This window comes from Macrotis lagotis, chromosome 8 (genome assembly GCF_037893015.1).
Source record: "Macrotis lagotis isolate mMagLag1 chromosome 8, bilby.v1.9.chrom.fasta, whole genome shotgun sequence".
NCBI lineage: Eukaryota > Metazoa > Chordata > Mammalia > Peramelemorphia > Peramelidae > Macrotis > Macrotis lagotis.
The window spans coordinates 160,103,753-160,117,084 of NC_133665.1; the positions used below are offsets into that span (position 1 = coordinate 160,103,753).

General features: G+C 36.5%; 1 protein-coding gene across 1 annotated transcript in view; it reads left to right on the forward strand.

The window, feature by feature from the left end:
• Nucleotides 1–8,498, forward strand: part of RYBP (RING1 and YY1 binding protein) — a 51,043-nt gene extending 42,545 nt beyond the window's left edge. Inside the window, exons 3-5 of the mRNA XM_074198719.1 lie at nucleotides 4,314–4,490; nucleotides 4,596–4,694; nucleotides 7,925–8,498. Coding sequence (XP_074054820.1) covers nucleotides 4,314–4,490; nucleotides 4,596–4,694; nucleotides 7,925–8,177 — 529 coding nt within the window. The 3' untranslated portion in view covers nucleotides 8,178–8,498. The remainder of the gene's footprint in view (nucleotides 1–4,313; nucleotides 4,491–4,595; nucleotides 4,695–7,924) is intronic.
• Nucleotides 8,499–13,332: the final 4,834 nt, after the last annotated feature.

Sequence of the window (13,332 nt, forward strand, 5' to 3'; positions counted from 1 at the left end):
CAACTAAAAATATTATAGAAGGAACAAATTAAACCCCAGTTAAATACCAAATTAGAAATTTTAAAAATTAAAGGAGAAATTAATGGAGAAATTAATAAAATTAAACTATTGAAAATTAAATTAAACTATTGAAAAAACCAAGTTGCTAGTATCATAAATGAAAAAGGTGACCTAACCACCAATTAGGAAGAAATTAAAGTAATAATTTACAATTATTTGCCCAACTCTATTTGACAATCTAAGTGAAATGGATGAATATTTACAAAAAATAAGTTACCCAGGTTAAATGAAGAGGAAATTAAATAGGATTATTTATTTCAGAAAAAGAAATGCAAGAAGTCATTATTGAACACCCTAAGAAAAAAATCACCAGGGCCAGATGAATTCACAAGTTAATTCTATCAAACATTTAAGGAACAACTGGTTCCAATTCTATATAAACTCTTTGGAAAAATAGGTGAAGATGGAACTCTGCCTAATCTCCCCGATGAATATAGATGCAAAAATCTTAAATAAAATCTTATCAAAATGATTACAACAGGTTGTCACTACCATTATGACCATTTATCCCAGGAATGCAAGGCTGGTTCAGTATTAGGAAAACTGTCAAAATCTGAAATTCTCTGCGAAATTAATACAGCATTTGGAGAATTAGTCCTAAAAATTGTCAACAAAGAATCTAATAAAAAAAAAAACTCTTGTTTTCTGAAAATAGATGTGCTTTCAGGTTATTAAGAGATTAATTCTGGAGTGTTTCTGGATCATATGCTTATGTAGAATGCAGAGAAAGATAAAACCTCCCTCACTGCCTTATTTCTGTCTGTCAATATAGGTGAATGAAGAAAGGTGGCCCTGAGTAGCTGTTTAGTTTAGGAGAATGGGGGTACCCTTTCAAAACTCCTGGAACCTGTGGAATAGTGCTCTCAATGGTTTTGTTTTGTTTTGAAATCCTGGTGACTTGTGGCCCTAGACCCTAGAGGGAGGTGATAAGTGTCAGAGCTGGTGTAAGCCTGAGTGGTATAAACCAAGTAACAGGAATTGAGGATTTTAGGAGAGCCTCTGGGAAGAAGCTGTATGGAGGCAGGCCCAGCGGGCTCCACCTGTAGAGGTTGTGATGCAAAGCTAAGCAGAGCAGTTGGAGAGCCTTGAATTTAGACATAACCAGCATAGGTTGTGGAGGGGGGGGAGTGGAGACTTGGAAAGTGAACAGACCAGAGTTGAAGAGACCTCTTTAATTAACTAGATTTTTCTGCAAAATCAACAATTCCCATGAAAATGGATGTGTTTAAAATGCTAACCATTCTTATTCTCCCTCCCTCAGTAGTGAGGTGCCTGATACTTAGCATAATATATCTTTGAGGATATATTGAACTGTCACTTCTGTTTCAGAAATAATTGTAAAATGCAACTGGAGTTTCAGTGGCTTTTAACTTTATGGGAGAAAATTTTAGTTATTTGAATAATTATTCTTTTAATCTAGGTCCTGCAAAAAAAGGAATTCAAGAATTCTAATGTGGAGGTGGTATTTTTAAAAAATGAATTATTGATTTTGAAAATTCATTATAGTGAAATATGAGATTGCTTTTAAAACTGACCTTTTAATATTTTTATTTATTTTATTCTGAACTTAAATAAAACAAGCATTTGCATAACTAGAAGAAAGATGATTGTACATGAAACTGCAAATCTATTATCTCCAACTTATTTTAAATATATAATAAAGCTATATGATAACTTTTATTTCTTCTCTCCCTCTTACCCTAGAAATGACATTAGACACAAGTTGGACTTATATTTATCCGTTCCTTCTTTGGATGTATCATCTTTCATATGTCTTTGTAATTAATTTGAGTATTTAACTATTTTATAAATTTTTCAACTTGTTTTTAGTAAGCATTTTTAAATGGTCTAAAATTCTTACTATAAGATCCCAAAGAGCTAAATTCTTAGGGAGTATTTAAAAAATTATTTTGCCCTGGAAAATTCTGAGATGGAATCAAAGCATCTCATAGTTTCTCCAGTTTCCATTTTAAGAAATTTCCAGGACCAAAACAAAAATCAAATTGTAAGCTCTATTGGCATTGGTGAAACAGGATTGTTTAAATAGAGATTTAGGTTTAGAACTTTGATTTTGTAGACAAACAGGCCAATAGAATGTAATAAAATGTGAGTTTGTTTTTAGTTATTAGGAATTACCAAATGATTCTGAATAAACTGGCTAAAATAAGCCCCTATACCACTCTTCATTCAATGAAGATCTTCAAATAGGCACAATTTTTTTTGTCTTTGTATTCCTAACATCTTACTTAAATTGTTGAATTAAATTAACTGCACTTACTTGAACATTTTATTGCATGATTTGCCTTTGTTAAATTCTTTGTATATATATTTAATATAAGAGGTTTTCAATGTGACCTTCATTGGCAAGAGTAACTTTAGTATCAAAGTATGCCAGAATTTGGTTATGTTCACTGGTTGTCCCAGAAATTCACTAGTTATATATGTGACAGAAAGAAGGTGGTTTAATTGTAGTTTTTTGAAGCCCTACCTCCTTTATAAGTTTTCTAAATACTCATGCCAGAATGCATGCCTTAAATCTGTTCAATGAACTCTTTCACATAAAGTTAAAGTGTAAGTCTTCACCATGTCACTTAAATCCCAATGACTCCCAGTTGTTAAAAATGTATAAATTTCTGTTTTGCTTTTTTTAAAGCCCTTTACAACCTGATCCCAATCTTATCTTCTGAGCTGTGGATACCCTCCCAATTTTTGTTTTACACACACAAGCATACTTTGTACATATTGTTTCCCTTTATAGAAAGAACTCAACTTGAAGGTAGGGGTGTTTAATTGTCCTTTTTGTATCCCTCCTAACTATGCTCAGCAGACCCATATCATTTAATAAATACTTGTGGGGTATTTTAATAATAATGTGTTCCCAGTCAACCTAAAGTCTGTTTAACCCTGAGTGCAACTGAATTATTATTGCATTAGTAGTATATTTCTTTGGTTGGCACATTCTTAACCTTTATCATGTTGTGTAGCTTTGGATCCCAGTCTGATTTCTACTTCATGCAAGAGGAATTGGTTAAAGATACTTTGGATCTTCTCATTTACTATAAAATTTTAATCTTTCATTGTCTTCCAATGTAGAAAATAGAGATAAGTTTAGGCAATGTTTTTCCACTCTTTTCAGTGTTGTGGCAAAACTTTTTGACCTTGGGTAGAGATAAGGAAAACTGCTGGCCAAAAGACCACAAAACTATGTAATCACAGGCGGTTAATTCCAAGGCCAACATAAAGAATTTACTTTCTGTACCTTTAGAAGGGGGAGAAAAAGGGAAGATTTTCCCCCAAGCAAGGACTTGGAAATTGCCATGAATGATCTGTGAAAGATGTGGAAAATGAATGAGAAAGAAAAGATTTTCATGAGTACTTGTACCTTTTGTTAGCCCTAATTATTAAGACTTAGGTGTTATTGGCCTAGACAAGTTTGAACACCTGACCTCAGCTTTCTCATGTAAAATGAATTGATTCAACAAAATTTTTGGTTGATGTTTGTTCTGATTTCATCTTTGAAGTTTTCTTAGTTATTGTTTAGAATTTTGCATTGTGGAAATTGTGGTTGCATTACATTTCCATGATTATATTGATTGCTTGCTAGTTTTGGTTTTGATTTCCTTTAGTTTCATGTATGATGTGGAGATGCAGTCCATTCCACTTGGTGTGAAGGAACAAGCCTTGAGAAACTTGGTTGGCACCATTTAGAACATGTAGACAATGGTTCTAAGAGACAGTGTCGGTTGGGGATTGGCACCAGCATCACTGCTGATGGCCTCATGAATATAGCATTTGTCTTAGGTTTGTTAAAGTGATCTTTAAATTTTTACTCCTACTGAGAATGGCTAGCGACTTCAGTTACCTTTTCTGGACCAAACTGCCAGGGAGTAGGCTTGGGCTCAGTAAATTAGTTTGGGAGATAAATAGCTGACTCCATTTTAATTTCATTCTCTTTTTAAGAGATTACCAATGTCTGATAAAAGGAGATTGAATACAATATTGACAATGCTGAAAAAGTAGTTTCTAATGTCCCATACTTATTCTTATAAGTTTTCTTTTAGAATTTTTGGAGAGCAAATATTATTACTGTTAGAACTGAATTTAAGAAAAGTTTCCTTAAATTTAAATTTCTCTATAAATTTAGTGGGTTGTGATTTAGCAAATGTGATTTTAAATATTTTAAAATATTTCTACTAATTCAAATTCACTTTGTTTATTAAATTACAATTGTTTTTTTCCCCTTCCTTTTGTAGAAAACCTAGAATAAACTCTCAACTGGTGGCTCAACAAGTGGCCCAGCAGTACGCTACTCCCCCTCCACCTAAAAAGGAGAAAAAGGAAAAAGTGGAAAAGCAGGAAAAAGAAAAACCAGATAAGGAGAAAGAAATTAGCCCTAGTGTTACAAAGAAAAACACCAACAAGAAGACAAAGTAAGTCCCAAAGCGAGCCTGAAATTTGCCATTCATAACTGAGTTTATTAAATTGTAAATGAAACCAGAAATTCCAGTAAAGCCTATTTTTGCTCCTTATTTTAGACCAAAGTCAGATATTCTGAAAGATCCTCCTAGTGAAGCAAACAGTATACAGTCTGGGAATGCTACGACAAAGACCAGTGACTCAAATCACACTTCAAGGTAAGAAATTTGCTCCAAATAGATTGATTCTACAGCTAACAAATGAAAAAAAATTATATACCTGTTAGGCTGCAATGACACATAGATTAGGATCTTGTAATTTATTATCTAATAACATTTCATTGCTGCCCCAAGTAGAAGGTAGAAAAACTAGAAGGAATGCCATTAATAGATTTATTTTTTTGTGGCCCTTAAAGTTGTAAGCTCTAGTTGATTTCACCATTTCATAGTTGAAATTGTTAGAGAATGTGTTTTCTGCAAATATTTGCTTAGAATCCAGTTTTGAGTTGAACTCCATGCTTAAATTAAGGCGTTTGTATACCTTTAGAAAGTATTTATGCTTTCTTGTCTCTTAGGCTTATTTACATTGATACAGTTTCTCTCAATTCATCTATAACCTTAGTAGGGGAAATTGAGAAGAAATTTTCTATGTTTTATCAGAATATTTGTGTATTAGTCTCATTCAGTTATCATTTTGGAATGATGAACTTCCTAGAATATAATTAGATCTTAGTGAAGTGATAAGGCATAATGAGAGCAGTAAGTTTATAATTAGATGCCAAATTACTCAGTTTAATGGGAAAGATTGCTGTTGGGGGGTTCAGCTTAGGTAGGTTAGTGGAGGGGAGAGGGTACAGGAAGGTACTGCAGCTCAGTCAAGTCTTAGAGAAGGATTCAAGAATGTTGAGGAAATTGTGTCAGCTATAGAATAGATTTTGGAGTAAAGGCAAGACTGTATAAGCAGTAATATGATTTAGCAGAGATCTAGGTTTCTGTGAATAGTAATATAATGGTATGCTGCTGCTGCTGTTTGTTGTCAGGGAGTTGATGCCACAACAAGCAAGTGCATTGGTTTTGAGTGGGGGGGCTGTAATAAATCACCAGTCTTTTTTCTCCTCATGAGCCATCTGGATCCAGTGGCCAGATATGATTTAGGACAACTGGAGTTGCCCTTGGATGCGAGGCAATCAGGGTAGCTCACGATACAGGGAGTGAGGAACATCAACAAAATAGCCATTTCCTAAAGAATTTGTTCAATTGATGTAAAGCGGTTGCCAGAACCAGAAGATTAAAAGATCCTAGAAACAATCTGAGCCAGGAGATAGTTGATTTCCTTTCCAAGAGGAGAGATGTGACTGCCAAGACAAAGGCCAATTTCATATATAAACTTTAAAAAAAAAGAGAAGTATGATCAAAGATTATGGGGAATATTGCCTCATAAAACATCAAGAAGCAATGACGGAAAAATAAGTTTACAGAAAGCTTGGTGAGAGATTCTACTAAAGAAACTAATTCAGAAAGGATTTAAAAGATGGCCTAGAAGGAGGAGAACATTCAGTAGACTTAAAATGGAAAAGATGTAAAAAATTTGATATAATCTTTTTCTTCATCAGTAGTAATGATATAAAAAAGGGTAGCTTGACAGTGGAAGAACAGGGGAAAGACTCTGAATAAAGGGACAGAATCCTCTTAATGAGGAAACAGCTTCTTCCTTTGTAGGCTGGTGCCTTCTCTTAAAGTCTCAAGAGTGCCCAAAGTCACAGAGCTCAGGGTGGGTCAGAGGTATAGGGTATGAATACAGATAATCCTGATCTCTCTCTCTCTGAGCACTAATAATGATAGCAATGTATTTATTTCAGTTTACTTTTTTCTTCCCTCTCCCCTCCCCATGATCTCATCTATTAAGTAATGATAAGCTTGCATTATTTTAAAATACTTTGTGTGTACAGTTACATATGAAATTTTGCACAGTACTTGAAATATGCTGTTTCAATTTATTCTTACCAGTTAGTCTGAGTAGGCGCTTTCATTGTTAATTTTTTTTTTTTTTATAAATCAGGACACTGAGAATAAAAAGCTAAGTGATTCTCTGCTATCCATCACCCTGCTTTCTTAACTGGCATATCTTGCGGATGAGGCAACAAAGGGCACTAATGTGGGAGGAAGGGTACAATAAACATAAACAGAAAGATATGAGAGTTCTGAGTACTGAGAACTGAGGTGTGCTAGTAAAATCTGGGAAGAAAGAGTGTAGTCTAGAAAGGAATAAAGGGGAGAAGAAGCAAAGTCAGTTTTCTTTTAGCTAGGTTGAGCTTCAAATGGAGGGATATTCCACTTGAAATATCCAGCATGAACAGCTGTAATTTACTTTGTTTGACCTAAAAAAATAAAAGAAAAATAGTAAATCTGTGCCTATTCTGAACTTTTGTAAAAGATTTGCACAAGGGGAATGTTTCCCATCGGTATTAAATAGTTCAACAATTTGTATAAATTTTCTGTAATTTGAAAGGAAAAGGAACACTCCTCATTTTAGAACAGTGCACCTTTATAAAAATGAAAGCACCTTTTTGAAATATTTTTCATGAGTTTTAGTAGGTATAACTCTTGTTGCAAACTGTGGCATTTGGATAAGATTTTGGAACTTGGTAGGAAAGTCGAGCCTGGATTCAAGTCAGACACAGTAGCTGTATGCCCCTGTGCAAGTTATGTAATCCCCATTTTCTCATCTATAAAAATGGAGATCACAACACCTACCTCCCAGGGTTATTGTGAAGATCAGCCAGGCACATTGCACACACACACACACACACACACACACACACACACACACACACACACACACATTTATTAGGAGGAGGAAACTGCAGCTCCCTTCTCCCCATGAAGATCTGCTACTCTGTCCACCAAAAAAATTTTTTTTTCAAACCAAAAAGGAGCTGTTTTTGCTACTAATTTTTTTTTGTTATTTCCAGAAACGCAGATCCAATTCATATTGAATTTTGAACAAAATCCTCATTTTAAAATCGATTTTCCTTAGGTTTTATAGGTAGAACAGGAAAATAAGGGAGACAGAGTGGTCAAGACAGGTTAGATGTAGTTATATTGTTACTGCCTTTGGAATCCTCCTGACTGTTCAAGTGGAGCAGAGGCACTAGATCTTCTGGAGGAAGACAGTGAGCAAGGGGTCTCCTGGGCCTTCATAGCAGAGCACTTCAGCTGAAGGGGCCTGTTTCTTTGGTGCTCCCCAACTATCTTTTGTTCCTGCTCCTTCTTGGACTATGAGATAGTTTGATAGAAAGCCAGAAGTCAGACTGGGACATTTGTTGGCATCCTACTGAATAGTGAAGTTTGGGGGAAAGCTCCTGGGTCTCTTGAGGTAAATTCTGACAGAATCAGGAGCTTGTGGGGAAAGGACATTGACTCTTCCTCTCTTGTGATGATTCTTCTAGACCTAGGCTGAAAAACGTGGACAGAAGCACGGCCCAGCAGCTGGCCGTGACGGTGGGGAATGTCACGGTCATTATCACAGACTTTAAAGAAAAGACTCGCTCGTCCTCGACATCGTCCTCGACGGTGACCTCCAGCGCCGGCTCCGAACAGCAGAACCAGAGCAGCTCTGGCTCAGAGAGCACAGACAAGGGCTCATCGCGCTCCTCCACCCCCAAGGGCGACATGTCAGCGGTGAACGACGAGTCTTTCTGAAATTGCACATGGAATTGTGAAAACTCTGAATCGGGGTATGAAATTCACCCGTCCACCTGCCCACGCCGTGCTCCTGGAGGGTCTTCTGTGGACATCGCCTGGTGATGCCGCCGAGACCAGGCTGCTTGTCGTGGGCATCTGGCCAGCAAGGAATTTCCCACCCTGATGATTCCTCTTGACACTTTTATGTATTCCATTGTTTTATATGATTTTCCTAACAATCATTTATAATTGGATGTGCTCCTGAATCTACTTTTTATAAAAATCTGCTGTGCACAATTTTCCATGTACATTACAACTGTTGGAGGTTTTTTTGGGGGGATGGGGGGGTGGGCCGAGCAGGGAGGGGGAGGGCTTTATTTATTGCATTCACAGACTCCATCCTTTTCAGCATATCCTTTTAAGTTTAGTTCTTTCTTCCAGTTATACTATGTACTATCAGTTTTGATATAACTATATATAAATATAAAAATATATATATAAAGGGTTATTTGAAACCAATACATGGCAACGCTGGTGCTTTGATACACTGTGAAGTGAAAACAACATTGAACAGTTACAGATCTGGGACAGTCCCTTCTAGAAAAGCGCTGAAACAAATCGAAACCAGTCTTACATGAAGTGTGTTCCAACCTCCGTGGGAACTTAAGTCTCTCATCTGTCTAAAGAGTACTGGATGCTATAAATTTATATTTTTAGGCAATGTGATCTCAAATGACAAGACTGCTCCAGATATCCATCCTGCATTTGCAATAGAATAACAAGTCACAGTTCTCTTGTCCAGTTGGAAGTGCTTGATCATTCAAAAGTCATTTAAACTGGCTTCAGGATGCCAAGTAAATTATGGTTACCTGTTAACATTGCTAATTCTTGCATAGCCATTCATAAAAATAGAGTGTTCTGTAACTTGAATTCCATCCATTTTCCAGACCTGTGTTCATGACTGAGGTAATTATTAAAAAAAAAAGATCTATAAAGTGTCTGTTAGTTTTAGGATTTAAGACATTAAAATCAACACTGTAATTGTAGGGCTGGAATTTTTTTTCAGTCAATACAGTAAGCAGTTACTTGTTTTCATGTAACATTGCATAGTGATTTTTTGTATTTTGTCTTTTCCGCTCCTCTGCTCCCCACTCCCATAAACTTCTCACCCTTCTCACCCCCCCCCCCCCCCCCCCCCCCCGCCCTCAGTGCCCCTCTGATTCTAGATCTGCTTGTTTTCTGAAAGGGGATTATGGACTCAATCTGTTCAATGCCAACATGGTGATTTCAATGTTTGTAAAAATTCATTGGTATTCTATGGTGGGAACCTTCAGCTGTGAAGACCATTGGGGCTGGCTTCTGAGACCCGAGGCGTAGCCCCTGCTGGTTGGGGGGCGGTCTTGTCCCTCTAGACATAAAGATGATCTGACTTGAGCCTCAGCGCCTTCCTTTGCAATTTGGTTCCTGTTTATCTTCCCTTAAAAACACTAGTGTGACTTTCTTCCTTCATTTTTTTTTCTTTTAGCCTTTTAACTGTATCGCGTTTGTCCACGTACTTGCGTGGCCTAGATGCTTCTGAATCATTTCAAGCACAGAGCCAGCTCAACATATATGGTCATGCTTTAGGTACTCACATGTGAGAGCAGCCAATTTGTAATGATGCACCAGATTATGTTCTGATAACTTGGTTTGGGGGAAAATAACTTATGTGTATGGAGGCAACTGAATAAAAAGTAAAATTAACAGCTTGATATTTGAGTAGCCAACAGGCAAGGTTCCTTTCACATTTACATTAAAACTATTCTGTAGTCACTAATGCATCCTAATTTAAAATTATATTCTCAAAAGTCTAGATTACTAAGCAGTGCCATTTGTTGCTGTGGTCCTAGTCTAAAATGCATGGACAATGTTCCCCTCTTTTTAAATTATACTTGTATCAAAGATGCAAGTTGTAATTACCTTTTTTAAATACGTTTTTAAAGTATTTATTAATGAACCAAAGGAAATCAGATGCTTTCCATGGCATCAGAATATATAATACATAGTGGTTTGACTATGAATTTTAAATCCACATTTTAATGTTAGTGGGATATTGCAAAGACATTCCTTCTAAAGTTTTACTATTCCTTTTATTAAGGGTCTCAGGGAGGGTAAACTGGTCAGCCATATTTATTTTCCAGAGGTGTATGAAAATGCTAAGTTTTTTATTTTACAAAAAAAAAATCTTAAAATACCACCAAACTAATGTGTATGTTGCACTGCTTTTAAGAATCAGTAAGTGTTAGTTTGCACTTTGTTCAGAAACACTGTGTGTATTTTTTCAAAATTAGTTTCATGTAAAGTGAATGGACCCCTAGTTTAGTGGAAAAGCTGATGACCAGCTACTCCTAGGCTGCTAATACATTCATGACTAATGTCTTGGGTTTTCAGTTTTGCCTCCTTGATAAATTAACTTCTTTTAGGGAGGGGAAAAGGAAGGGAGGAGGATCGCTTTGGAACAAATGGAATCAAACTCTGCATTGACTAGAAGTTGCAGCTCGCCGCGGAAGCCAAGAGCCAAGCGGCAAAAATGTCATTTTTGGGCCAGTCCTTTGGCTGCAGTGTATATTCTGTTTCAGGTAGTGTAGGTACTTTTATCTTTTAGTTGGTGGATTGATTCTGCCCCTCAGCCATGTCTTCTGGAAATGGAATTCCCACAATTCCCTGCTTTGGCAGCATGTTAAAACACTAGTGTAGACTAGATACATGTGTGTGTGTGCGCATCATACCTTGTACACAGACATGCCGACATGTGTGTGTATGTGGGTGGGCTTGCAGGCACGCACATAACCGTTATTAAGGACCAGAAATACTTGGTGTTCAGTGGCACAGGACGCAGGTTAAATTAAAAAGCACAGTGTTACGCTTGCAAGTTTGGGTTTTTGTTATTGCCACAGTCTCTCACACGTGTGTACATGCACACGCATCGACAACACCCAGAGCTTGCCTGGCTTGCTCTCCCAGAGTCATGCGATGAAAAAGGCAACATTGGACACGGACACAAAATAGTGATTTCAATCAATAGCTTTGAGTTGAAATTTGGCTGACTAAAACAAATTGGCAGACGCTTCTGTGAGTTTAGTTCCACTAAGATGTTTCACCTGCCTTATCAAGACCATTCTCAGTCTACTTTTTTAAGCTACCATATCTTAAATTATTGAAAATTTATTAATTGCTGAATATATAATAACCTTTGCTTGTATGTAACCGAAAATGGTTTAAGAGCCAACATTTAGAAATGTATGACAATGGAGCTGAACAGTTTTTAATGCGCAAGCAGTTCTGTTCTTGTGTATGACTTGTAACCTTAATTTACTGTGTAAAGATGGTTACATTATTTCCTTAGCTTTGTTTGTTGGAGACAAATAGAGAATGCTTGTTAAGTATGTCAAAACATAATCTTATCTTGTGAATTTTTGTTAATGTATTATACGAGCTCTATTTTTCATTTGCCCAGAAAGACAGCTTGTATAACGCTTTTGAAAGTTTCTGCTCTGTAAAGTCTTTAGAGCCGACGGTCCTGTTAGGTTTGTTTTTATCTTCATGCTAAAGTGTCAATTGGTGGTTTTGTGAACTGGTCAGAAATTCACAGGTCTTAAATGTTTTGGGAAAATTTATATCGGACACTGCTCTTTGTCTAGCAAATAAAAGATGTTAATATATTCCTGTTACTGGCATGTGCACGACTATGTTATTAGAAGCCACTTTATCATTTCCCTGCTTTAAATAGAAATGTCTATTTATGAATTCTGCTTGTAGTTTTTTCACAAATAAAATAGTAAAATTTAAATCTGGAAGCTTTAATTTTTTGTAGATATTACTCTTCAAAAAAGTGACTCAGTTTTGCTGTAGTTTTCATCTGTTCACATCTTTGAGGGACACTAGTAATTCTCCCTCAGAGTTGAGTTTAGTGTACATTCTTCTGTTAGGAATAGGACCTAATAGGGCTAAGAGTACATCAAGTCCATGCAGGGAGGAGCAAAGAAATATCACATCATCCAGTAACAAGCCTAATCTAAAAGGATGCCAAGGATTGCTGCTCCCTTAGATCTGAATGGGCAAAGATGGAGAAATTGCCTTCAGAAAATGATAGCTTGTCAGAAATTCTAAAAGGTGGCCAGATTGTTATCCCCCTGCTCAGCCAGTTTTTTTAACTTAAAAAATTTACCATGTAAGAATTGATTTCAGATATTTGCTATGTATTTCTAGAATGTCCCATTGAGTTGGAAAATGTGCATAACACATTGCTAAATGTGTCTAACTAGTGTCAAGTTAGTAGATATCAAGTATAAATGGAAAGATGTAAACTGAATATATAGTTGAAGAATTTTCTTCAATTGACATTTTCTATTGAGCATGAATTATGCAGAATGTGTGGTTATGTAGCTTATAAAGCCATATAACTATTAGATGAAAAGATAACCTAGGAAATCACCTAAATCAGGGAAGTTAATTTTAGATAGTTACCACTATAACAAAAAAAGTTACTAGATGGTCTTAAGTCTCTTCTAGCCCTAATCTATACTAATGTGAAATTGTTATTTCCATTTGTTCTGCATTTCTGTTCTGCTTATAGAAAGATACTAAAAAAACTGGTTCAACTCTTCAAATTAATATTTGGAAACAGGCTTGTATTTGAAGAGAAAATTGGTTGGCATGATTTAGATTTAGCAAGTGTATGCATTAGATCATTGCTTCCTAGTCTTCGATGAAAAATTCTTAGGAAGACTTGAGAATTGATCAGGGCTTGAAGGAAAATGGATGAGATACGAGTATGTGCAGGTAAGACTCCTAGGCCATTAAGTGGTCACTCCTGCTCATCCTCTAAGTTGACAGGGAGCAATGTTGGAACATGGACAGTGATGGCTGAAGCTCCTAAGGTTTATCTCTCCCTTTTGGTACCTTGAATATCTTGTAATTAGCCAAGTGGAAAAGGGCCTTGAGGTCCAGGTTTAGGGGAGGGGGAGGTGCAGGGTTGCCCTTACCCTTGACCCTTACAAAACCAATTGGGGGAGTGGGGAGGAAGGATGATATTTTTTAGTACTGATAACTGTCCTCTGCTCTGGCCTTCCCATCCTATAGAAGGAGCAGCTGAGACTTAAATGGTGCTGAATGTGGATGGGCACGAAAGACA